This window comes from Ceratotherium simum, chromosome 6 (assembly GCF_057802395.1).
Source record: "Ceratotherium simum simum isolate JZ-2026a chromosome 6, ASM5780239v1, whole genome shotgun sequence".
NCBI lineage: Eukaryota > Metazoa > Chordata > Mammalia > Perissodactyla > Rhinocerotidae > Ceratotherium > Ceratotherium simum.
The window spans coordinates 70,019,259-70,045,278 of record NC_141905.1 but is presented as its reverse complement, the minus strand read 5'-3'; the positions used below and the strand labels follow the sequence as shown (position 1 = coordinate 70,045,278).

Here is a 26,020-nt window from a genome sequence, read left to right as displayed (position 1 = left end):
CTGGGAGAGGCTCCAGAAAAATCTATATTTTTAATAATTGTCCAAGGGATTTTGATGCAGGTGACCTGAGGATCAGGCTTTGAGAAACACTGAGTAAAGTATCAAACAATTCTTTATTTCCCTTTCCCTCCCATACTGTTGAAATAGCTATATATCTCAGATGCTGAGAATGTAAAAAGTTCTTCACATAACTTTTTTAAAGGTTAATAGCTAACATTTTTAGGACCACTTTCTAGTACTGAATTTCAAAATAGCAAATATTATTAGAAAAAGGCATTTTGTATGAGTAGGATGTGTCATTTTTCTACTAACTTAATAGTATTGTCTGCTGCTGGGGTGTACCAGAACCAATGGCATCATCCAAGTTCCCAAGAAGAACAGTTCCTGGTCTTAGGCCTAGGCACATTTCAGAAGCTAGACGCCGCACATTTTATTTGCATGAGTCTGAATTAATTAGCCAAACTGAACATGTTGCAACATTTTTCTACCAGCAGATGCCAGATAACAAAACAAAATAGAATCTACTATAGTTTCCAACTACATGACATATGATGTTATTTGGCATCTCCAGCTGAACATTATCAATCCAAATTAAGCACCCTGCTAGCATGTGGGCAGCCATTTGAGGGAGAGTGAGCGTTATTACTTTGTGTCTGCCGAAAAACACTTTCTTTTTGGGCTCCCTCTTTCACATTTTTCTCATGTTATTTTACACTCAGAAATTTAATATCCATTTGAAAATTTATGTGTCAACCACAAATCTTAGCTAAGACAAAAGATAAAATTTTTCATTATTTTTCCTATCATTCCTACCACCCCCATCCACAACCTGCACTAGGCAGATTGAATTTACTTAAAAGGAACTAACAATAAATATTCACAAAAGAAAAAGGTCCTTTACTGTCCTTTACATAAACAGGATTGCTTCTGGTGCCTTCCTCAGTTCCCAGAGATTGTATTTTTGCTTCTTAATGCCCATTAACAATAAAATAGGACAGTTTGGCATATAATAGCGTATAATATTGCAGTGGCTCCATATTTTATTGAGTTGCAAAGTCAAGTGCCTGTAGTGGCTGGGCAGGTAAGGTGAAGGGAAACAATAGGCACTAGTGGGGCCTGGAGAACTCGCCATGCTCATTTTAATGGGGCATCACTTCCCAGCCCTAGCCAAATTTTGCCATGTGGGGATATGGGCCTGGTGTTGCCAGATTTGTCAAGAGGAGCTGAAATTTGGACTTGATGTGAAATCTCCTGACTCTTAAACATTGGTTCGAATACTTTTTAAACATTTAGCAAGCCAGCAAAACATTTAACTGAGTAGGACCAAGAGCTACAAGTTTATGACCTCTGTGTTTCTTACATGATAACGTGATTGGTACTTTGGTTGAGAATCTCAAAATACATTAGAAATGTTTTCTTTTCGCCATATTTCAGGTGCATTTACTTCTCTAGGTTAGGCAAGTCACTTGTCACCTACATCAGAAATTTAAGATAGATTCTTATGTATACCAGTCTTCTATTCCCTTGATTATAATTTTAAAGGTTTTTACTCTTTGCCACCAACTGAAAAACTTTTCCACATTTTCTCAACCTTGAATTATATCATTAAATAAGTTTGCTTTATTATCATATTTTTAAAAATATACTTAAGAACACAATTTGGCAGCACATGCTCTTTAAAAGTAAATAAGTAAAACAGATTTTTAAAGGAAAACACCTTTAAATATACCATGCTGTCTTATAAGTACCATGGTGTTGAGGTGATGAGGATTCAAAGGATTTTTAGTCAGAAGATACTTACTGGGAAATCTAGCACAAGTCCTTTATTATAGCGATATGAAAATTAGACCTGGAATAGTAAATGTTACACTATATTTCTGAGCACTTTTACATCCACTTTTCAGTTGAACCTTGCAACCTAGAACAGATACTAAACATATTTTTTATGAGAAAATCAAACCTCCAGTTGGTTAAGAAATGTATTCAAGGTCACACAGCTAGTTAGCAGTAGAGCAAGAGTACAACCCTGTAGCCCATTTAAAGTATAAACATGAAACAGATTGATCAGAAAAAAATGAAAAAAAAAACCCTCCAGTACAAGCTTGTTTTAAATCATACATTGGATTTTACTGTCACAGCTTGTTTAAAATACTTGGAACCCTGGGGTTGGCCCAGCGATGTAGTGGTTAAGTTCAGCATGCTCTGCTTCGGCAGCCCGGGTTCAGATCCTGGGCGTGAACCTATACCACTCATCAAGCCGTGCTGTGGTGGCATCCCACATGCAAAATAGAGGAAGATGGGCACAAATGCTAGCTCAGGGCCACTCTTCCTCAAGCAAAAAGAGGAAGATTGGCAACAGGTGTTAGCTCAGGGCCACTCCTCCTCACCAAAAAAAAAAAATACTTGGAACTTGAGAATACTCTGAAACATTCAAACTTTAAAAATGGGGTTTTGTACAATTAGGATAAGCTGATAAGTTTAGATAAATTAACGGAGGGGAAAAAAGAATTATGATAAAGAGCTAATGGCAGGTTAGGAGTATAGGCACATATTATGGATAACGACAGTGACCCACAGAATGTCTCCTTGGGACTCCTAACAAAGATCAAATATTAGACTGAGGAAACTTTAGTATGACCTAGGAAGACAGTTTTTTTAAAAACATCCAAATCCTGTCATTAGCATTTTTAGAAAACAAGACTTGGCTTTGGCATCCACAGTATGTTTTCATTTTGATATTTCTGATCTATGTGTACAGTATATGCTTTGAGTTACCAGGAATGGAATTTGGATTTTAGTAACCTATTCCCCTTCTCTGCCCCCTGACATGACTATAGCCGACATTTTCCAGATGGCTAGATGAAAATAGGGTACAATCTAAAGCTAACAGCTGTTCAGCTATTTAACCCAGGATCTTGGTCATTAATATGTTGTCATATAAGCTAACCTGTGAAAAAAATTTAAAACTTGTAAGCTTTTAAAGTGTTGCATAGTTTTTTTTTTTTTGAGGAAGATTGGCCCTGAGCTAACATCTGTTGCCAATCTTCCTATTTTTTTTTTTCTTTTTTCTCTCAAAGCCCCAGTACATAGTTGTATATCATAGTTATAGACTTGTAGCTCTTCTATGTGGGGTGCCACCTCAGCATGGCTTGATGAGTGGTGAGTAGGTCTGTGCCCAGGATCCGAACCGGTGAACCCCAGGCCACTGTATCAGAACGCACAAACTTAATCACTACGCCACCGGGCCGGCCCCATGTTGCATATTTCTAATTAAGCTTGAGATTTGAAAGTTACAGTAGCATCTCTTATAAAAATAATACTAATGCTATAAAAAATATCCACAGACAAAAAGCAGTATTTTTTCCTGCTAAGAGATGTATTTCTTTTAGGGTGGTATCAGACATGACACCTGGAATACTGAACCCTCAGGTTAAGAAGAGAGTGAGAGAAAGAAAAACCATATGTTGGTTAGAGCCATACATTGGTATGATTGTGACACAGTTCTCAAACTAAACAGAAAAAAATTCAGTGCTTCAGTCAGTATGCTGCACTTTATTTTTATCCTGAGATTTACTGTTTGACTCATATTTTCTGTTCATCCTCCTTTGCGAAGGTCATTAGTGGCTTCAAACCTGCCTATTTCAGAAGAAATTGAATATCATGTGTTACTTTAACCTTCATTTGCTGCTACACACCATAGTCTAATCTCCTCTTATCCCTCTAACATTTTCTTAGATGTTGGTGTTCCTTCAGTGGGACATACTAAATCCATTTGGGGTCTTCAGGCCATTCCTACAGGTGCCGCATAGAGAAAACTGAAGAGACCAGCCTTCCGAGTCAGGCAGACATGAGTTTAAATCTTGTTTCTCCACTTATCAGCTATGTGATGTTGGACAAAATAACTTTTCCTAGACCCGTTTTAGTCTGTTAAATTTAATAATACAGTCATGCATCATTTAACTATAAGGATACATTCTGAGAAATGTGTCATTAGGCAATTTCATTGTTGTGCAATCATAAAGTGTACTTACATAAACCTAAATGTCATAGCCTACTACACACCTAGGCTGTATGGTACTAACCTTATGGGACCACCGTCATATATGTGGTCCATCATTAACCAAAACATTGTTATGTGGTACATGGCTGTATATGTATGTATGTATTAGGGAATGCAGTGGGAAGTGGGTAAATTCAATTCTAAAGTCACCTCTTAGGGCAAATGTTGTTTGTTTTCAAAATTACTATAGAAAATCTCTTAAAATGTCTATATAGTTACAATACATGATTTTGTACTAAAACACTGTGCTGTTACTGTTATTCTTAAGCAAACTAAAATTTAAGAGCCAATACGCTAAAGGAAAAAAGCTCAAGTAGATTTCTGGGCATTGAAACTATTCTTCCTTTAAGATAACTTGTTAAGACAATATGGGTGTAAAGGGGATGGGTGGAAAATTCTGAAGTGTTCCTGCTTGCCTGTAGGTTTTTCTTCATTGTTTTAATATAAACAATAACTCTATGTCAATACACTTATTTTTTCTAAGAATCTAATTTTTTGACAACGTTGTAATGGTACAACACAGTAAGAATCACTGACATTCATTGAGCTCTTACCATGTGCTAGGGACTGGTCTAATGGCTTTATATGAATTATGTCATTTAATATACCCTCTAAAGTCAGTGCCATTATAAGCTTTATTTTACAGATGAAATTGAGGCTTAGAAAATTAAGGAATTTGTTTAAATGACTAATCTGACTGCAGATCCTTCTCTCAACCGCTACACTGTACTCATCTTTTTACCACCAACGCTACCACCATCTACCTTCTTTCCATCTCCCTCTTAGGTGATTATATCTACTTCTATAGCTTATACTACTGGACCATTGACTCTCTGGGCCTACAGTCCTTCTTACCTCCCTACTGGACTTCCACACTTAGTGGACCTGACCCTAATTCATGGTCTTTACCCTTCCCTCCTAACCTGTTCCTATGTTCCCAACTTGAATTAATACCTGCACCATCCATTCAAACATGTTAGCTTGAAATCTCAGTCATCCTTGATCATTTCCTTCTCACTCACTGGATGTGGAGGGCAAGGGGAGTGGTGGAGGAGGTTTGAATCTCAACTTCTTATATCCTTGAATACCTCTTGTATCTTCTCTTCTTAATGCCTATTATCACTTCTTTTGTTCATTCCCCCATCATTTTACCTAACAATTAAAACTTCCTTACTAATCTTGCCTCTAGTGTCTGTTTTTCCTTTTTGTCTAGAATATGTTTCCAAAAAACAAATCATGTATCACATACCTACTCAAAGCCATCCAATTAGCTCCCGCCTGTCTATAAGATATAAAGTCCAAACTCAGAGGCATGGCGTTCAAGGCTGTGTGAGCTGGCCTCTACCTAGTCAGTCCCACCACAGTTCATACGCTGTATGTACACTGTATTCTAGCCATTCCCCAGGATTTTTTTTTCTTGTTGCTTTCTTTTAGTATATTGTTCACTTTGTCTAGAACACTCTTCCCTTGCTACACAGCCGCTTCTCTGTGTAGTAAACCCCCATTCACCCTTCTGGGACTAGTTCCAATGTCACATTTAGTAATTCTTGAGAGACCAGCCACTGTCACCTATCCTGAGCCAAGTTATTCATGGTTTTTGTTTCTTAAGGCGCAGCAGATATGCTTTTATTAAAGTATGTCATATTCAATTGTAATTATTTACAATTATTTATGTGTCTCTCCCCCATTTCACCTCCCCTAAATTCCTTAAGGAGAGCAACTGGTTCTTACTCACTGTATCTCCCTATTTAGCTATTGCTGACACATTATAGACATTTAGTATGTTTGTTTAAAGAAAAAATCTGTTTAGATAGGTACATATTGTCTCAAATTCCTCTTCTTATGTTATTTATTTCCCATTCTGAAAGAATAATTCCCTTATCACCAAAAAGACCATCCTTTTCTACTCCAGTCTTTACTGTCCAGTGTTTACTTCCAAAGCTCTGTCCTTATTAACAGATATATAGTCATTAACTTTATTTTTTATATTCACTAATTATTTTATCAATGTGTAATTTATTTTGATCAGTTTTTCACTAATTGTAATAACTCAATCCAGAATATTTTAAAGTTTTTCACTTAAATTTATAAACATTTTCGTAGCAGAGAAGTATTGTAGGATAATCATTAAAATATGTTCAAGCATGAAAATATATTATATTAGAATAAAATTAAGTGGAGTGGAAAATAGAGGTCTAGGGAGAACAAGGATGTAAAATTTCTGACTTAAAAAAGAATTCTTCATTTTTTTTATTAATGGATATAGTAGCTATCAAATTGCTATGATATTTAGATTATATTGGATATATTTTTAAAAGACTGATGTAGTATTTTTAAATATGCTGGAAATTATATCCTTTATAACTGTCTAAACTTATAACAAATTTATGTATCAATTTAGAAATGCGTAAAGGGGTACCTAGTTTTTCTGCCTGGTTTTTTGAAATCTCTTTGGGGGTTATGCAAGCATAAAATTTGAGGACCACTGATATATATTCAGAAGGGTGCTTTAGTGCTCTTGTCCAGTCCCACACCCATAATTATTTGGTTATCAAACTAAATCACCCCAAAGATTTTTAACTTGTCCAAGTTGTATGATTAACTTATATTATCACATGTATATGACTGATTTAAAGTAATCCTTCTTAGACTTAAGTGTCTTCCACCTTCACTCCTACAGCTTAATAAAATATTTCATGACAAAGATTTGGTTTCCCTCTAAGTTCTTCTGCCTTAATTTTAGACATCCAGCTCAAATGGCTACAACAGGTTTGCTTACTTTGTCATGACTTTCAAATGCAGTATCCATCAAAACCATTATCTCTGGGAGAAATTACAAACTAAAGAAACTATGGAGGAAAAGGAAGCAGCAGATTATTTTCCAATTACCCAGACCAAGAACTTCAAAAAGTGATTGACACTGCACTCTCTAAGCATCAAAAGTTTGGGTTCTATTAGTCTAAGAATTTTATTTTACTTCTGTAATTTGAATGTTTTCTCTTAAAATATGCCTTGACAATCTATATTATTTTAAAATCTGGCATAGTATTCCATTGTATGACTGTTTCATAATTTATTCAACTCTTGCCATATTGCTGAACATTTAGATTCACCTATTACTAACATTTTGCTATTCGATGCAATGCTTTAATGAACATTCTTATTCTTATATCTTTATATACTCGTGCTTTGTTTCTTTAGAGCTCACTACCAGAAGTAGAACGATTGGGTCAAAGAAAATGTGCATATTTAGCTTTAGTTGATACTACAAAATATTCCGCTAGAAAAGCTGTGCCAACAAACCCACGCACCAACAGAGTGCCCATTTCCCTATACCTTCCTTAACTGTGGATACTATCAGGCTTTTGACTTTTTTTGCAATTTCAAGATATAACACACACAGCAAAATGAGACCACAATGATTCTTACTTTCTTAGTGAGGCCATAATGATTTTCCTTTTTAAATTGCAAAACCCACCTCCTCAGCACACCTAAATCCTCTTAAACTATTTTATTTTCTATAGCACTTACAACCTTCTAGCATTCTATTATTTTTCTCCCTCCTTACTCTAGACTGTAAGTTCCAAAAGGGCAAAGGTTTTGTTTTTGTCTGTTTTTTTCCACTAATGAACAGTGCCTGGTACATGGAAGACACATATTTATTGAATTGAATGATGTGGCACTTGTATGATACACATGAATTTCAGCCATAGCTGGTAAGTTTCTTCTTTGGCCCATCTGTCCCTGGTGTTACACACCTCTTACCTTACCAGTAAGAAAGTACCCTTAGGATCAGCTACAGCTCCTTAGGGCACATGACACCAAACAAAACACCCGTTTGGCTCTCAGCAGGCCACCTGAAATAAATGCTCCTTCCTACCCTGGACTCCCTGGGCAGTTGATTTTATCAAGACAATGTAGCCTTGCCCGTGTGGGCCATCCAACCACCACCTTGCTTATTTTAGCCCTTCCCTTCCTGTTTCTCTCCTGCCAATGCCTAGGGGGTCCTAGGAACAAGAACCAACCCTAGTAAAGCTGACACTCCACCTAGGCAAATGACAGCACATTGACCTACCCCACACCAGGCCCAACCCACTCCCTACCAGGCCTTTGGCCCCACACCCTTTCCAGTAACAATGGCGGCTTAGTCAAATGGAGAACTGAGGTTTGGTAGAGCACCAAGTTTCATTGTTTTCCTCAAGCCAGATTTTGGATGTGAAAGAGGTATAGACAAGAGATAGCAAAGGACAGTGATTGAATACTGAGTAGCTGGAGTTGCTACTCTATAAAACAGCTAAGATTTAAGATTTGTTCCCCACCATTTTAGCATTTTGGTGATTTAAAAACTCTTAGCTGCTATGTATTTCCTTCACATTTATCAACATCTATAATGTCTATCCTCCCTTTCAGTAGCACATCATGTCAGATTTGCACCAAATAAGGGCCTAATGAATATTTTCATTGTGATATCTTTAATGGAGAGGCTAAAGGTTATTATAGCTTTAGTCAGGCTAATTAGGGATCTGCAATGTTATTAGCCTTCAGCATAACCTGGAGAAAAAAAAGGAATGATCACTAGGTACCACCGGCAGGCCTAAGTAAAAAGAAGGAAAGAATGTGGCAGGAGCTGTGCACTCTAAAGAAATTGCATATTGCATTTGTCTCAGATTCCAGTTAATGATGAGTTGTTTTATTCCTGGTCCACTCCCTACTTCATCTTCACTCTCGGACAGAGCAGTGTAGGGGTAAATTTTGATGACAAAGTTCTAGAAAGCAGATAGAGCTTCCTCAGGAACTTAAGAAGTTCCAGAATAGGAATTTGACCGAGAGAGGGGAAAAAGCTTGGTGGATGAAGAATAGGAAGCTTTTATTAGGAATGTCAAAGTGGTAGTAGAGTAGGAATAACCAAGACCAGAAGCAGCTGCACTTGATTATAACTAATCTGCAGTGGGCAGTAAAGGCAGGCACCAAGCCAGCATCACTACTTTACAAATAATAAACCTTTCTTCTGTGGCGGTGATGTTGTGAAAGCCACGTGCTAAGGTTGCATCAGTATGGCGAACTACCACAAAATGGGAGGGACTGTCTGGAGAAGCATCTGTGTTTGGAAAAGGATCATGCTGCAAATTACAGTCCAGAACACCTTGAATATATAGCATAGCAACAGTAATCTGAGATGTAACGAACACTAGGAACAAATGCTATCAGCCAGAGAAAGCATACATGCTGAGATATTTATTCCTAACAAAGTATTCATATCAGGGTATTCACTGGCACTTGAGCATACAATCTCTGTATTAGAGGAGAATAGTGAACTGAAAGCATACCTCACTTCTGTTCTTCAAGAGCCAGTTTTACCTGTTTGTGTTGCTTCCTTACAGATTGCAGCTGTGTAGCCACTAACTGATCCTTAGGATGCTTTTTGTCATTATATCAAAGGGATTCAAGTAGAAACCAGCCATTAGCTACTGAAAAAGTGGAAATGTTAGGAAATGTTTACCTACCACCTCCTCCTTTCCGTAATTACCTAAGCCTTACCCCATCTCCCAAATGGTCATTTTTTTTACATCACCCACCATTCCCAGGAGATGCTATCAGTGACCCAAGATGGCTGCACATAAATGCCTTTGTTTTTCCTCAGCTGATATCTATTAGCTAATCTTGTCTAAAAAACTGAAGCCCTACCAGTTTTTCACTAGGAGGGAAAAAATTTAGAACACACAGCCTTCCAATTACCACCACCTTGACTAATGGAAGTTGACAAGATCTAGATGCTTATATGAACTATCTCAACTTTGTTTCTATGAAAAGACCCACAGGAAATAGGAAAATTATGCAAGGATAGGGGTAGTTCACTTTCTATAGGAATTGTGATTTTACTACTTCAACAATGGAAATGTCTCAAGCAATACTTTGGGAATTCATTCTTGAGTAATATTAATAATTGATTTCTCATTGAAGGAAAAAACTGTATCCAACAATTCAGATATGGCGGAAATGAAGTCAATGTTCCGGGAAGTTCTCCCAAAACAAGGTATCTAAATCACAAATACTTAGGTTATCGAATATTATAGGGACCTAAAAAGTAATAGGCAGTGTCACATAGCAGGCATAATAGCTAAACATTTGAAACTATTTTGTGTTCTATATGCCACATTTACTGTCCATTTTTACTGTGCTGCTCTCATGAATAGGTTGTAAAGGAGTAATCCATCCAAAGGATGACAAATGAAGCACTGTTTCTTAAATCTAGAAATCTTGTTTAACTCAAGACTGTAGATTACAATATGAAATTTTCAATGAAAAAATAGCACTGTAATTCACCATAATATTTAATAAGGTTTGAAAGTGGGGAAAAAGAAACTTAAATCAAGCAATAGTAAAAATAAAATAAAATAAAAGCTGAAGGTTTAAGTTAAACATTCAGTAATTTGAATTCATATTAAATTAATACCATACTTTACTACATAAGTATTTTTATGCAGTATGTATTTCTCCCAAATCTTTTTTCAAATTAAATATTTGACACAAAAAGTTGTCTCTCTCCTGATAGCTTAGAATCTTAGGTAGAAAATTCAAAACTTGTCTTCCTCATGAAGTCCGTAGTATTAAATGTTGCTTTTATATTTTTCTTATATTGAAGCAATGTTGCAAGGGTAACTAGGAGAACAAGAGATTTTCCTTGACAGCGGATTAAGTTTTTAGACCCTGATTCTAGCTGCAAATCCAAACCACCAAACAACTGAGTTATCTCACTCCAATTCTTGTTTCTTTTTAAACTTAGGGCAGTTGTCTGTGGAAGATATAACCACTATGGTGCTGTGTAAACCCAAACTTTTACCCTTAAAATCTCTGACTCTGGAAAAACTGGAGAAAATGCAGCAAGCAGCACAGGATACGATTCGCCAACAAGAAATGGCAGAAAAGGAACAACGGCAAATAACTCACTGAATGATAACTTCACTTGTACAGAACACCCTACCTTACTTACTGTTAACAACAGATAGAAAATAATCTGCATCTGTATGCTAAAATATGGGTTAATAAAACTGATAGTATTCATATAAATGAAGAAAATACCCAAGACTAATGAAACTTGTATTATGAATTTAACCACTCTGGTTCGTATTGAATATAAGCTATTAAAAAACTTGAAACCCAAATTTTATGGGTGTTTTTTTTCTTACCCAAGTTTTTAGAATTGCAAATTAAATTATTTTTAACCATTCCTACTACCATCAGTTTTATGGTTAACATTCTTAGGCACAAGTGACTAAATGCAACTTTTATATTCAGAGAATCTTTACATGTTTATTAAAAACTAAATTTGAAGATACATTCTAATCTTGCATAAAATGTTAATGCTGGGCTTTTACATTACCTAACTTGAGAACTTGTTTTTACAAATTGTGTGTCATGTCATGTTTAAGGCTATCTTGCCTGACCACCTGATCCTACCTGCAATGATAAAACCGTATTTCCTAAACAAATTTGATTAAGAAACCCTCACCTGTCCAGTCCCCTGAGCTTTTAATTTTACTGATTTTAAGGACTTAAGAATTACCTGGCTACTTTGTCATCTAGGTATCAAAACACAAAACTCTAAAAATGGAAAGTAATATGGACTAGATGGAGCCCATGAGGTAAATATGAATGTTCAATTTGGAGGTTTAGTTCTACAAGACTGCACCTAAACCTGTGATAGGTATATTCCTAAGAATACCTTTGTAAATTCTGAATATAATTCTTGGTTGGGTTTGCTGTAGTCAACAATAGACAATTTAAGTTAGCATAGACCTTGAGGCCTTGCTGAGTAATTAGGCTCTGCAAAAGAGGTTAGAAATGTGATGATTCTTTAGATAACTTATTTATTGGTAGCTACTATTTTCTGACAGTGGGTAAATGTAAAACTTTGAGTCTTTGAAGAATAATTTTTTAGAACACAAACATTAAGTAAAACTTAAGAATGATGAAAGTATATATATTTTAGAAATTTCATTAAGCACTAGATAAGATCAAAAAACAAGGAAGTAAGCATGCATTTCCCAAGTATAATATTAAAAGGATTTATTTACTATTGTACTTTGATTTAAAAGTTTGCAAGGAACAAGTTTAAATTCACTAGGTTCAAATATGCTCCCTTATGATTTAAAATTTGCTGTGTGAAATAAGTTTTTTACAAGACCTAAAATAAATGTACGCCCAATAAAGAATCAACACTGCTTCACATGTTTTATTTTGTCATACATTCTTTTAGAACTGGGTTCATTTTTCCAGTTTTGTAGAAAAATAGATGTTCCGGCCACCATTTACTTACTGTCTAGTCTTTAAGACCAATCAGTATGCTCCCTGGAAAGATGAATAAGTCTCATGGCTAACTCGTTTTCTTAAAATTCTTTAAGACAAAGAAATAACTTTTTTTTTTTTTTTTTAACTCCCAAAGCACAGTATTTCATCAGCAGCAGCCAACATGGGGTTTTAGCAGCTTAACTTGACCCCCTAAATAAAGCTTTGTATAAACCAGTGATTTTACTACAAAAACACTGTCCTTGAAAGAAAGGAGTGGCAGTCAGACATCAATGCAAAACTTGGAATGATTAGGTCATAAACATGGTACTTACAAAAGGTAGCTTATGAGAATATTCCACTTAAGAAGTGGTTACTTTTCTGTCCCTCCTTTATACCCTCAAAAAAAAGAAAAAAGAAAACACTTCCTTTAAAAATTCCCCCTAAACGTAAGTTTATAAAATTTCAAAAATGCCTTGTACCCAAAACGAGTGCTTTAAAAAAAAAAAAAAAAAAAAAAAAACCTGTGCTAACAACTCTTACAATGCAGATATATATTTTTTATAACATCTAAGACTGCAAGAGTTCTTTTATTCAGTAGCTCTCCGGTTTAAGACGACCTCCATCTCCTTCACTTACAAAACGTTTTCTGCCCCTGTAATGAAAAGAACACAAACATGAAACAGATACAAATTCTGACTATAGTCAATTAAAAAAACTTAAAACTTGGTATTTTTCAGTTACTCATTAAGTTCTAAGGGGTTTCGTTGTTTAAAAAAGTTAGCGTGCCTGTAATTCTTTTGAAAAAGACTCTCCCTGCTATATATCCTAGGATATATCAAATGAACTGCTTATCTGAGCAGTTTTTAGTTAAATAAAAGCCTAATTATTGAAATAAATTCATTGTCCAAATGGAGTTATAAAAAAAAAAGTTAATATATAAATATGGCAAACATTATGCTATTTAGAAATTTAATATTTATTTCTACTGCATTGTTATTATTATTTGAAAGCTTAACAGTGAACCAAATAGGAAACACCAACATGATATGGAATTATGTAAACCAGGGCTATGGAACCTATCAAAACATTCATGTTTAAATTTTTTTTTTAATTTTTTCTCAGCTATAGAAAACCTATAACCTGAATGTAGAAATAGAAAAGCCATAACTTGAATGTGGAAAAACAAATCAGAATCCAATTAATTCCAGTTTATGCCCCATTTTGGGATTCTTGCTATTTCAAACTCAAGAAGCCTTGCTCTACAATGTAACCACACTCTAGCTACATGTAGCAGCAACAGCCCAGGAGGAACAGTTGACCAGCAGCCTAAAACAATAAATGGAAAACAAAGTTGGGCAGAATTAGCCCTTATTCTCTGACCCTAGACCAACATGCACAAGCATTCGAGACCACACAAATGTACACTTCACTCACATAAGCAAAAGGATAGACAAAAAGTCAAAGTTCTACGGTATACACAGAAAGTCTAGGTATCTCCTCAAATGATCCTTGAGAGTAAAGCCACAAAGGAGATAACCAGTTAGACTTTTGAACACAGGCTGAAAATTTTTTAAAAAGCCAGTGCCAAGATGTTGATGCCTATTCCTACTAAGTGGAAACCAGCTACATTTTCCTGAACATAAACGTTTCAGACTAAAATATTAGGAGACTGAGGAGGGGAAGAAAGCAGAAAGTAGCAAAAATCCTTGCCAAAGTTGAGTTTTTACTGATATATACGACTTGGCACATCAGTACATAAATGGTGCCAAGTAGAGATCTACATTTTCAAACATTTTTATCAAAGCCATTAAACTGTATCTTCCACCATTATCTTGTCCTTCTCTCTTAATGGCTTCTAAACTTTCTAGAGCAAAGGACACTACCAGGAAGAATTTTTCTGAGATTTAATTCTCACAATGTACCATATAAAAATATGCAAAGCTCCGGGGCCGGCCCACTCGCGTAAGCTGTTAAGTACGCGTGCTCCGCTGCGGCGGCCCAGGCTTTGCTGGTTCGGATCCCGGGCGTGCACCGACGCACTGCTTGTCAAGCCATGCTGTGGTGGCATCCCATATAAAGTGGAAGAAGATGGGCACGGATGTTAGCCTAGGGCCAGTCTTCCTCAGCAAAAAGAGGAGGATTGGCAGATGTTAGCTCAGGGCCGATCTTCCTCACAAAAAAAACATATATATATATGCAAAGCTTAGAAATTTTTTCAGATAAAAATTACAAAAACTTAAAATGTATGTAGAACAGACCCACACAAGAAGTTTAGCTATTACTAAACTTTTATACCTATTACATTATAAGCTTCATTATAAGCTTTATTTTAACAACAAAAAATTCATTAACTCCTAAAGAGACCTTGGTAGCACAAATATACTACCTCCAAAGAATCACACACATACCTTCTAGTGAGATAAGATCCAATTAGCCCCAACTGTCCATTCTATGAAGGAGCAAAAAGAAGCTACATAGAGGACAGGAATTAGCCTACATCTTTGAAGTCAGAAAAAGTCTGGATTCATCCTTGGCCTCTACCATGTGTGACCTTAGAAAAGCCTCAATTTTCTCATCTTATTGGTGATAATCTCTACTCTGAAATAATTATTTACACTACTTAAAACAGAGCCTGGTACACAGAACTGCTCCACAAAATTAGTTTCCTTCTAGTGAACTGGGGTTTCATGAGGTAGTCTTGTATAGATTTACAAGAGGGCAAAATAAGCTTCCCCCTTGTTTCTCCATAAACTCAAAACAGATGATTTTTGCTCTAGAGTGACTTCAAGGAAGATACTATTATTTTTCTGACAGACTGGAATGATAGAAAACGAACTTAAGCACCTCAACCAGTATTTTATGTTGAGAAAGTAATCAAGTACCTTGAAGGACAAAGATCTCTGAGTTGTTTGGAAATTATTCCAGCCTGAAAACATTCTTCTACAAATCGTTCAAGCACAGAGTATGAATGTGGGACATCCAGATTAATATCCGGAATTTCATTGTAAATTCTCTCATAACCCTAAAACAATGAAATTATACACAGAATTTTTAGCCCATATAAAATACATAATGCCATACAACCCATCACTGTCATCAAGTTATATTTAAGGCCAAATGTTCATATAATTAGACTGAAGTCAGATCTAAACCTTGAAAAGCACAGATAATAGGTACATTTATTACAGAATGTTTTCTTTAAAACTGTTCTCTCGAAAGAGCTTCAGGCAAACATGAGACATTGGACACATTTCTTCCCCATCTACTTCTCTATAAACATTTACTAAATTTTTAAAAGATAAAAGGCAAGTAAGAACCTCACCAACATTTTAATAGCAACACATACAGTTTTAAATAGGAATAAAGTACTTTAAAGTATAATTTGTTAAAAGTACATGTTTCTCTGTAGATGTAAAACAGAAATCATATCTTAGAACTCTGAGGAAGAACCCATAATCACATTTTTAAAAATACAGAAAAAAAACCAGTGACATGTTACTTTCCAAGAAATGGCTGCAAGAGGTTCAAACATAAACACTACCATTTAAAAAAATAAATAAATAAGCATAATACTACTAAGCATATCTAAAAGAAAACTTCACTGACAATTCATAATCTGTATTCAATCATTACATATTTAAGGTATAAGCCTAAAAACTGTTCATAATAATGTTATACTCACTCTTTTCATTTGGTCTAGAGTAATGGTAGAAGATTTCCAAAGGGATTTTAATAAATCCAAAATCATCTTAAATGTACTTTCTCCAGTTGACTCTAAAACCATTACAATGGCCTAAAAATTGAATGAATTTTGGGTCATTATTTCATATAAGAAACTGCTCCTAAAATGTATCAGATCTCTTTTCTCTAATATGTAACTATAATCACTATGAAAATTTAAAAATAATTTTCTCCCTTAACATTAAAATTTTTAAAAAGAAAAAAAAAAGTACATTATTAAAGAAGCATTAAGTCACTGTAGTGCAGAAAGACTTAATTCTCTTTGGAATGTCAGAGTAATCTTACTTCATATACAAGCTCATGGTGAAAATGAGGTACTTCCAGTTCCTTAAGGCAATGTTCAGCCTCAGATATGTCTCCAGAGAGTAAATACTCTTTCAGCAGCATATCAATCTATTAGATTTAAAAATTGAGATGTGTTAGAATTCCTGATTTTTAAAAAAACTGTGCTTTGCCTAAAGGATTTATTTACCCCAATCTCAATATATTACATGACGAAATAGCAGATCACAAACAGCTAAGAACATATAGACTTGACATGACACTATCATAACAGAATTTTTTCATAATTAAAAAGTAAATCCCAGATTTTTAAATTGTTCATAATTATGAAGAAAATGCAGTGCTTCGGTTTGTCTTAATCACTGAGATCTACAAGGAGACTTAAGATGTACACAGCCTGAGTTATGACCATCATGCTTCAATGCTCCTTGAAAAAACAAGGGATCTTTAACACCACTAGAGGGCACTACCTGGAAGTCTCAAAATGAATTTTTAAAGCGGCAAAAATTCTTTCACTTCCATCCGGACGTTAACTGTGCACTGGGAGCCAAAAAATGAGAGATGATGATAAGGCTTTACTAGACAGGGCAAAAATTTCCATGTAGTTTCTCTTTTCTCTATAACTGAGAATTTGAAACCCTTTATCTAGAACATTCAGTAACTCAGCTTCCAGTTATAGCTAGAGGCAAGTCTTGACTTTCCTGTTCAGATTTGTACTGTAACATCTATGGCTCCAGAGGAAAGGGGGGAAAGTTTTTCAGCACAAGAATTTCAACTAGGAATATTCTTCCCCATACAATGCCTGTTGAAATCACCTTTGCACCTAGTAGACGCTCAAAGACTGAATAAAATAATCTCATTTTATTATCTTCTACTTCCAACTCCTACAACGTATTTTCATAAAAGGTAAAGTAAAATTTGATCAACAGAATACATCCTGATGAATAATACCTATTATCATGCTTTAGCAAAGTAAATACTTAAAGCATGGCATTTGAATAAAGTGCTTTCACTTTAATACATTTACTATTTAAAGTATATCACTAGTTTTTTTAACTTTGTTATGTGAAGTATTTATGTTTTCCATTGGGTTCCATGCATTTTTGAGAATGATAAATTATAAATACACATATACATTTCTAAAAGTCCTCTTTGTCCAACTCATCCTTCTATGTAAAAAGTAAATGAATACCCAAAAAATGTCAACCTCAAATTCATATATTGGTATTTTTATTTCAATTTTCATCTTGACCATTTTTTTGTTGAGATAATTCTCAACAGACCATAAAATAGCTTGTAGTTTCTCAAAATATTAATTTTGGGGAGTATTACCATCTTAATAATATAAAGTCTTCCAATTCATAAACATGGGAAATCTTTCTATTTATCTTCTTTAATTTCTTTCAACGTTTTGTGGTTTTCAGTGTACAAGACTTGCACTTCTTTTGTTAAATTTATTCCTAAGTATTTTAATCTTTTTTATGCCACTGTAAATGCAACTATTTTATTAATTTCATTTCAGATCATTCATTGCTAGCATATACAACTGAATTTTGTATATTGATCTTGTATCTTGCAACCTTGCTGAATTTATTAGTTAATAGTTTGGTTTTTTGTTTTTTGTTTTTTTTTGGATTCATTTGGATTTTCTGCATCCATATCATGTCATCTGGGAAGAAAGATAGTTTTACTTCTTCCTTTCCAATCTAGATGGCTTTTATTTCATTTTCTTGCCAAACTGCCCTAATATCTTGACTGTTTTTATACCTCAAATTTTTCTAACTTTTTAATTTTTTTAAAAACAGATATGGAATCATGACAGTACAAACACCAGCTCATCTATCTTAACATATATAAAAGCAAAAATGGTCAAAGCTCTAATTATATTTGAGCTCCTTAACACTCAAACTACGTATACATATCATTAAAATATTTACTAAATATCAAACCTATAGTCACATGAAAAGATTATACCCAAAAATCAGAAGCACATAAACTATAAATCTTCTAATTTTCTTAAAGATCTGCAAATAAACAGATTATATACTTTTTTTGGTTTCTTGTTATAGAACACTTTATTGCTAGAAAAAAAACCATGGAGAATAAATCTGGCATTTTATTTGGCAGTTATCTGGCAATTACTTTTTCTTTTAAAGCATGCATACAGGTAATAAACTTCCTTATAAAAATCTACCACTCTGATCTACTCTAGTGTTCATAATTCATAACTTAAACTCTGAGACTATCCAGTTTCAAATTGCTCCCATAAAAATGGATATTTACTAAATAACTAGAAAATAGAAAGTCTTACTTCAACAGTATTTGAAAAATTTCAAATACTAATACAAGAAAAACACTTCAGGCATTCCTTTGAGGTTCATACACAGACTTCTTACAATTATTCATGAAAGCCCTTTTAACCTTACACAGTCTCATTTTTAAGTCAGAGAAACCATAAAAATTTAATAACAATGATATAACTATTATGTAATTTACAGCAAAAGGGTATAAAGCCAAATATACAAGGATTATTCAATTTTCCATTTGAAGCTATAAGACTGACCTTAATTTTTGTCCACAAAAATACCAGCTAGAGGGCATAGTTTATTTCCCTAAAGAAATACGTACAAATTAACTTAAAGACAATACCCAATAGTTACCTCTTTAACCAGATGATTAACAGGCTGCTGCCCACCTCCAGAGCCCCACACGCTGTCTTTGCGCTTTCCACCTTTAGACATACTCAGGAGCACAGTAGCCTTGTCCAGGGCAGCTCTACCAAAAAAAAAAAATCTAATTTTGATGCCCAGACATGCTTAAGGTTGACCAAATTATGAATAAAGTTGGAAAAAACCGATATGCACTAAAAGCTTTCACATAACATAAAAGCAACCTAAAATTTAAAAGTCTTTTAAAAACTGTTTTTCAAAATAAAAAGTTACGGGCAAAAAAAAAGTTTGTTTCTCATGTTAATATTCTCATATTCTATTATTTCCATTTCTCAGTCAACAAAAATCTAACATTATTACAAAATAATTGATTTATACTGAGAAGGAACGTTTCACATAAAACTAACTTTTACATAGATCCATGCCTTCCCACCAGGGTGACCATTCCACTATGACCCTAAGGTAGTCCTAGAAAATTAACATCTACACCTGAAAAAACCTAAGACATGGCTAAGTCCAAATCTGTTTCCAGGAAGTTATGAAAAATCATATAGCATAACTCTCACATATCACATTTAGCTTATAATTAATCACACCAAAGAACAAGATTGAAAAACAGTATTTCCTAAGATTTACTATAATAGATAAACATAAAATTGAAAATGGGGCTCCTTTGTTAATACTGTCCATCTTATTAGAATATTAAATAATTACAGAATGCTAAAACCTGAAGGACCTTCAAGAACATTCTAAGTCTAATCCTTTCATTTTATGAAATAAGTAAATTGAGGCCCAGAGAAGAGTGGCTTGACATGAAGTTAGCAGATGGTTTAGCTAAAACCCAGTACTTCTGCCTTATAGTACCCTCTTCTTCTTGTTATAGCATGCCAACAAGCTCTCACTTTTGTTTTATCAGTGGAAGATAGACACAAATGACAGATGTTCACAATGTCTGATTAATTCTAAGTGTTATTTCAATAGAATCCTGTAAAATTTTCCCCTATTGTCAAACTCTAAGTAGGAAAATTAATTTACTTACCTAGCCTGTACACAATCTACAGTTCCTTTGTAACTATCAATATAGGTATTACATAAAATTCCATCTCCAACAGCTCTAGCAATAAACTGGCCCACCAACTACAATAACAAAAAAAAAGAGTTATATAAAAAAATCTAAATAAACCTTTATAGAACACAATTTCTAAATACATAAATGATAAAGACTAGTTAAACTACACAGTGAATACCTAAGACATTTTGGAATATTCAAAAAACATCTATTTAGCACCTACTAGTTATGCTTGGCATATACTCCCACATCTTAACATTCCATCAAGGGGGGGGGGGCACATCTGTTTTGCTCACTACTGAATCCCCAACACCTTGCACACTGCCTGAAACATAGTATGTGATCAAAAATACTTCTTAAGTCAATGACAAAGTCAAGACAAACCTCTCTCCTGGGGGAAAAAAAAATGGGACTAGGTTTTCTGAAAAAACTGTTTGATTAAAGGAATATATCTTTTGGAGAAAAAGTTGCATACAAATATTTATCTTAAAGTATGTTTATAGCATTATTTCTTAGAAAAATTGGAAACTTAAGTGTCCAACAATAAAGGTGTGGTTAACTGATACATACATAGATGGTACACCATGGGGCCATACGGAAACACATTTACCACATCGTACGGTGTAAGAAAAATCACATTTACAAAACAGCACACGCAGTATGATTCCTTTTTTCTTTCTTTCTTTTTTTTTTTTTTTTTGCTGAGGAAGATTCAGCCTGAGCTAACATCCCCTGCTAATCTTTCTCTTTTTTATGCTTGAGGAATATTGGCCCTGAGCTAACATCCGTGCCAATCTTCCTCTATTTTGTACGTAGGTCACCACCACAGCATGGCTGACAAGTGGTGTAGGGCCATGCCCGGGATCCGAACCCAGGCCACTGAAGCGAAGCACGTGGAACTTTAACCACTAGGCCATGGGGCTGGCCCCTGATTCCATTTTTTATTAAAACAAACAAAAAATGTAAGGATATATAAAAACCATACATTGATATACACCCTCAGAAAGTAGAAGGAAGATTTAACACCAAAATGTTAACAGTTAACTGTGGTTAGTTTTGCTGGCCTTTCTTCCTTTTGGCTTTTCTTTTCAAAAATTCTATAGTGAACATGAACTTATGTACTCACTTTTTTAAAGTAGGGGTATTGGCATAAAAAGAAAAAGTCCATATTCAAATCACAGCTCAATACCTTACACAAACTACTGTCTGTCACAGGAAAGTATTACAGAAACAGCATTTAGGAATTAACCTACCTATACTCTATTCCTAAGTTAATGTTTAAGTAAAGTGCTCCCATCTTGATTTACTGCTTTGCTCCAGTAAATAGCAATGATTTCACACGTTTTCAATTTCAAACCAGAAAGTCATATTATAGTGTCAACATGTATTAAATCTAATAAAAGTATAAGGCTTTGAGGACAGAATCTTAACAGAAGCAAAAATCATGAATTTTCTAATTATTTCCCCACAAAAGGTCTTATTTATGATTATTTTTATAATAAACATTAGTCAAGTAAATTCAATCCTCAATTATAACAATCTACATTTTTTTAAATCCTAGCTCATAAAACAGCTTAATGACATATAATAGAGAACAGAGCAAAAAAAATAGGATCTAAAAACTATACACAGCATCGGGGGGAAAGTAGGATATAAAATTATAGTATGATGAAAATTATGTTTGGAAAAATATTAAAGAACAGCTAGGGAAAAATACACCAAAAAGTTAGAGGGCTATTTTTGTGTGGTAAGAAATATGGGCCATTTTTTCCTCTTTGTTCTACTAAAATTTCCTAGAAGCATGTATTATTTCCATAACTGGAAGTGTAGTTGGGGGATCGAGAGAATGAACAAACAGAAGAATCATACAAACCTGTGGTGCTCTAGGAGTATCCAATGCTAATTCAGGTAGATCTTTCAACAATTTATCAAATGACTTTTCTACATCATTCGTGCTCATTACTGTCCCACAAAGGTCAGAAAGAAGTTTAGATGTCATTTCTCTATGACTAGCCTTTCCCTCCAATGCCAAAGACACTGCCAACACTGGTACTCCACTTTTCATTTCACCAAGATTTAAATCTCTTAGCATTTCCTATTCGAAAAAAAGAAAAAGTATGTCACTGCCTTTAATTCAATATAATTTTACCTTTAAAAAATTAAGATTTTGTCCATATATCCTTACGTCTCCCCCTCTAAATAATTAGAGAAGCAGTCATATTTTGTAGGATAGGATAAATACATCTTTCTCTGCATATAAATTAGATATTGATCCACTTTGTCAAGCTTTAACTGTCTGAACATCACTGAACTCAAGGACGTGAATTACACCTAAAATAGTTTATTAACCTACATAACACTGCTAAGTTTGGTGTTAGGAGTTAACTAACCTTCTGCTTTATAATCTATTATTTCTAGGAATATTGTTTTATGACCATTTGTGGGGAGATTCATTTTACATTATCATAAGCTGTTTATACTCTACTTTTCTTCAAAGCTTTCTCTTCACACAAAAATTTATACTTTCATATAAAGTTTAAAATGAGATCTTAAACCATTGTTTTTAAGTGGGATTATTGTTTTAAATGCTGGGATAAAGTTAAAATTTCCTATTAAAAATATAATAGCAGCAGCAGCTAATACTTATTGAGCACTTATAATGTATCAGGCATTATAACAGCCACTTTATTTTATATTATCTTATTTAATAGTCGAAATAACCCTTTGAGAGAGGTATTATCATCATACTCATCAGACCCAAAGCACAAAAAAATTAAGTATTTGCTGAGGGCACACAGCTGGAGCGGCCAAGTTGAAAATGAAATATAGGCAGTTTGACCCTAGAGGCTAAATTCTACCTTAGTTACTTAGAGTGCCTTTCTTTTTACTTAAAGTTTTCTCAGAATATTTAAATCATGGTATATTAATAAAAGGGTGCCAGAACTATTTTCACAGCCACCTAAGTGGTATCCTCGTTAGCAGTCTCTTATTCTTTTTTATCTTCCTGGACTGCGCTTGAACAACTAACTCATTGCCTTTAAACATGATACTCTGCCTTCCCGGAAAACAAACCCTCTTCAACCATCTTATCCTGACAAACTCCTAATCATCCTTAGATGGCTCAGAATCATCTCTTCTATTACTCTCCGTTTTATGCTTCTTTAACACTCTGCTCATAGTATTACACAGTTATTGAACACATAGTATATCACTGATCCCATGCTAGATAGATAAAAGGATTTCAACAGTCCTTGCCCTCATAGGACTCAGTTAAATTCTTCCTCTATAATAGAATGTTTCACATTATATTTTAATAATTTATCACTTCCTTCATTTGACTGAGCTTCAAAAATGCAGGAATCACCTATTACAAATTCTCCCACATTGTATGTACTGAACAAATACTTATTTTATATTCAAATCCTACAAATCCAAAGATATCAAACCTCATATCAGACAAACCAAGAAAGCCCTGTCTGAATTAAAAGAATCTAAATCATAAAAGTCTTCTGAAGAGTTACAATTTTATTACTTTTTCAGTAATTCTAACTAGATCAATAATTTTATTTTACCCTTTTAGATTTACTTTATGAACAACTCATAACACAGTCAACATTCCCATGCAAATTATGCTTCAAAAACACTTACATTTGTAATCTTGGTTTCTGTAAACATTCTTTTTCAAATCTTTATATCTGTGTTCTCTTATTTTTATTGGACAGACTACAAAGATAAATTTTATCCTAATCCTGAGCACTGAAATGAACGTCAAAAAAATGGAACTAAGTCAGGCATTTCTAACTGAGATTTCTGAGAAGGTTTCACAAGGTCCATAAATGCCCTGAAATTGTTAAAATTATATTTTATAAATTATCAATTATAAAAATGTTATAATTATAAAAATTACTAAACTACTGTGTTGTGCCATTTTTCAGGGAAGAAAATGGCACACAGTGCTCATCAGATCCCAAACAGGCAAGAAGTAGTCTAAATTAATGAAATTTTATTCCATTTCTCAGCTAGAAATTCATTTACACAAAAGAAAAATGCTTAATTATTCAGTGATCCAAGATCATTCTGGATATGATGTTTTGTTTTTAATAGTGTTCTCCTATATTAAATAAATTATACTTGCAACTTTATTTTTTTTGTGTGAGGAAGATCAGCCCTGAGCTAACATCCAATGCCAATCCTCCTCTTTTTGCTGAGGAAGATTGGCCCCGGGCTAACATCCATGCCCATCTTCCTCTACTTTACATGGGACGCCACCACAGCATGGCTTGACAAGCGGTGCGTTGGTGGGTGCCCGGGCCTGCAAAGCCAGGGCCGCCGAAGCAGAGCTCGCGCACTTAACCGCTGCACCACCGGGCCGGCCCCTATACTTGCAACTTTAAACCTACCGCAACTTCATTAGTATCTCCATGCTCAAAATATTCCTGTATAATTGGTGTTAAAGTTTTCTCAAATGCCGTTTCATCCAAAGGCAAAACTACGGTTTCATAAACACAGTTCTCCTGAGAGGGGAAGAGGGAGAAAAGAGTTATAAATTTAAAAACAAAATACTCAGATAAATTTAAATTGTTTTATAATTTTATATTCCAACTGGTTAGTAATCCCCATTCAGGGCAAGAAAAAGAGATGCTACATGCTTTGATCACTTGTATTATATAAAAATAGAATCTGTACTGTTCTTTTTCAAAATCTGCAATACAATAAACCAATACGATAGACTAGAACCACTAACCACAGCAAATATATGACTTGCTCCCAACCTCCCATATCTTCTGTTAATTTTTATATCTCTCACCAATCCTTCAGTAACCAAAAAAGCTTTAACGGCCTCCTGTCATACCTAGTATTTTCATTAAAACTTTACTTACTAAAAAAATGAAGCAGGAACCAAAGACTTCACGATTAGTATTATCATACTAAAAGTCCCTATAACAAAAATCAATGTTGTCGTGACTAAAAAATCTCTAAGGAAAAGCACTATTCAACTGATATTTCAAAAACACAATTATTGTCCATTAATCTTCTATCCCCCTTCTCCTCTGCAAAAAGGCCCTGAAACGTTTACATGCAACTTCTGACTGGCTTCAGTCTAACATCATACACTTGAAAGACTATATATTAAAATGAGAATATTTAGCAAAGATTCTAAAGTATTTGAACTCTACTGGTTTTAAAATATATTTTTTCATGTTCTTTTAGAAATATTTCCATGTCCAACTATTGGTTAAAATAGATAAGTACATACATACAAACAATACACAATAAAAACAATCTAACGTATACCCTGATAATTTCCTGTCTAAAATTTTCATCATAACAGCCTATCTTATGCAAAGACACTACTTTTAAAAATATGTCATAATGTCTAGTATTTGCTTCAAAATAATCCAGAGCATGGGGGGCCGGGGCCGGGGGGGGGGGCAGGGGCAGACAGACACAAGAGGAAGATTAAATGGAAGTACAGGATGAAGCATGATTAGCCATGAGTTATTAATTATGGAAGTCAGTAAAGCTGGGAGATAAGTACAAGCAGGTCCACTATAGTATCCTACTTTGTCTAAGTCAGAAATTTTCCATTAAAAAGATAAATATATATAAATACATTATAAAATCTATTAAAAATTTACATTCTCAGCATTGTCCCTAGAAAAAAAGATCCACATATTCCAAAAATAAAATTTACCATATAGTTACCATCCTAAACAACTTCTGTAATATTTAAAAGGAACTTTGTATCTATGACTCTTTTATGATGTTCAAAAGAATATATATTCTTCTCCATTACCATTAATATAGAAAGAAACTATACTAAACAGAATTTATTAAAAAGTACTCAACTTGATAATCCTAAATGAATTTGTAAAGACCTACTTTAAATTCAACTTCAGAAACCAAGTG

The 26,020-nt window shown here is 34.3% G+C and overlaps 2 protein-coding genes across 3 annotated transcripts in view; one reads left to right on the top strand and one right to left on the bottom strand.

Moving 5' to 3' along the window:
* Nucleotides 1-12,508, top strand: part of BBIP1 (BBSome interacting protein 1) — a 16,340-nt gene extending 3,832 nt beyond the window's left edge. For both annotated transcript variants that reach the window (XM_087432577.1, XM_014785730.2), the window contains exons 3-4: nt 10,022-10,094; nt 10,845-12,508. In XM_087432577.1, the coding sequence (XP_087288703.1) occupies nt 10,049-10,094; nt 10,845-11,011 (213 nt within the window). In that variant the 5' untranslated portion in view covers nt 10,022-10,048 and the 3' untranslated portion in view covers nt 11,012-12,508. The remainder of the gene's footprint in view (nt 1-10,021; nt 10,095-10,844) is intronic.
* Nucleotides 12,267-26,020, bottom strand: part of PDCD4 (programmed cell death 4) — a 26,312-nt gene continuing 12,558 nt past the window's right edge. The window contains exons 5-12 of the mRNA XM_087432576.1: nt 24,511-24,624; nt 21,984-22,205; nt 20,081-20,178; nt 19,033-19,147; nt 16,376-16,483; nt 16,032-16,142; nt 15,232-15,371; nt 12,267-13,001 (exon numbers count right to left, since the gene is read on the bottom strand). Coding sequence (XP_087288702.1) covers nt 12,941-13,001; nt 15,232-15,371; nt 16,032-16,142; nt 16,376-16,483; nt 19,033-19,147; nt 20,081-20,178; nt 21,984-22,205; nt 24,511-24,624 — 969 coding nt within the window. The 3' untranslated portion in view covers nt 12,267-12,940. The remainder of the gene's footprint in view (nt 13,002-15,231; nt 15,372-16,031; nt 16,143-16,375; nt 16,484-19,032; nt 19,148-20,080; nt 20,179-21,983; nt 22,206-24,510; nt 24,625-26,020) is intronic.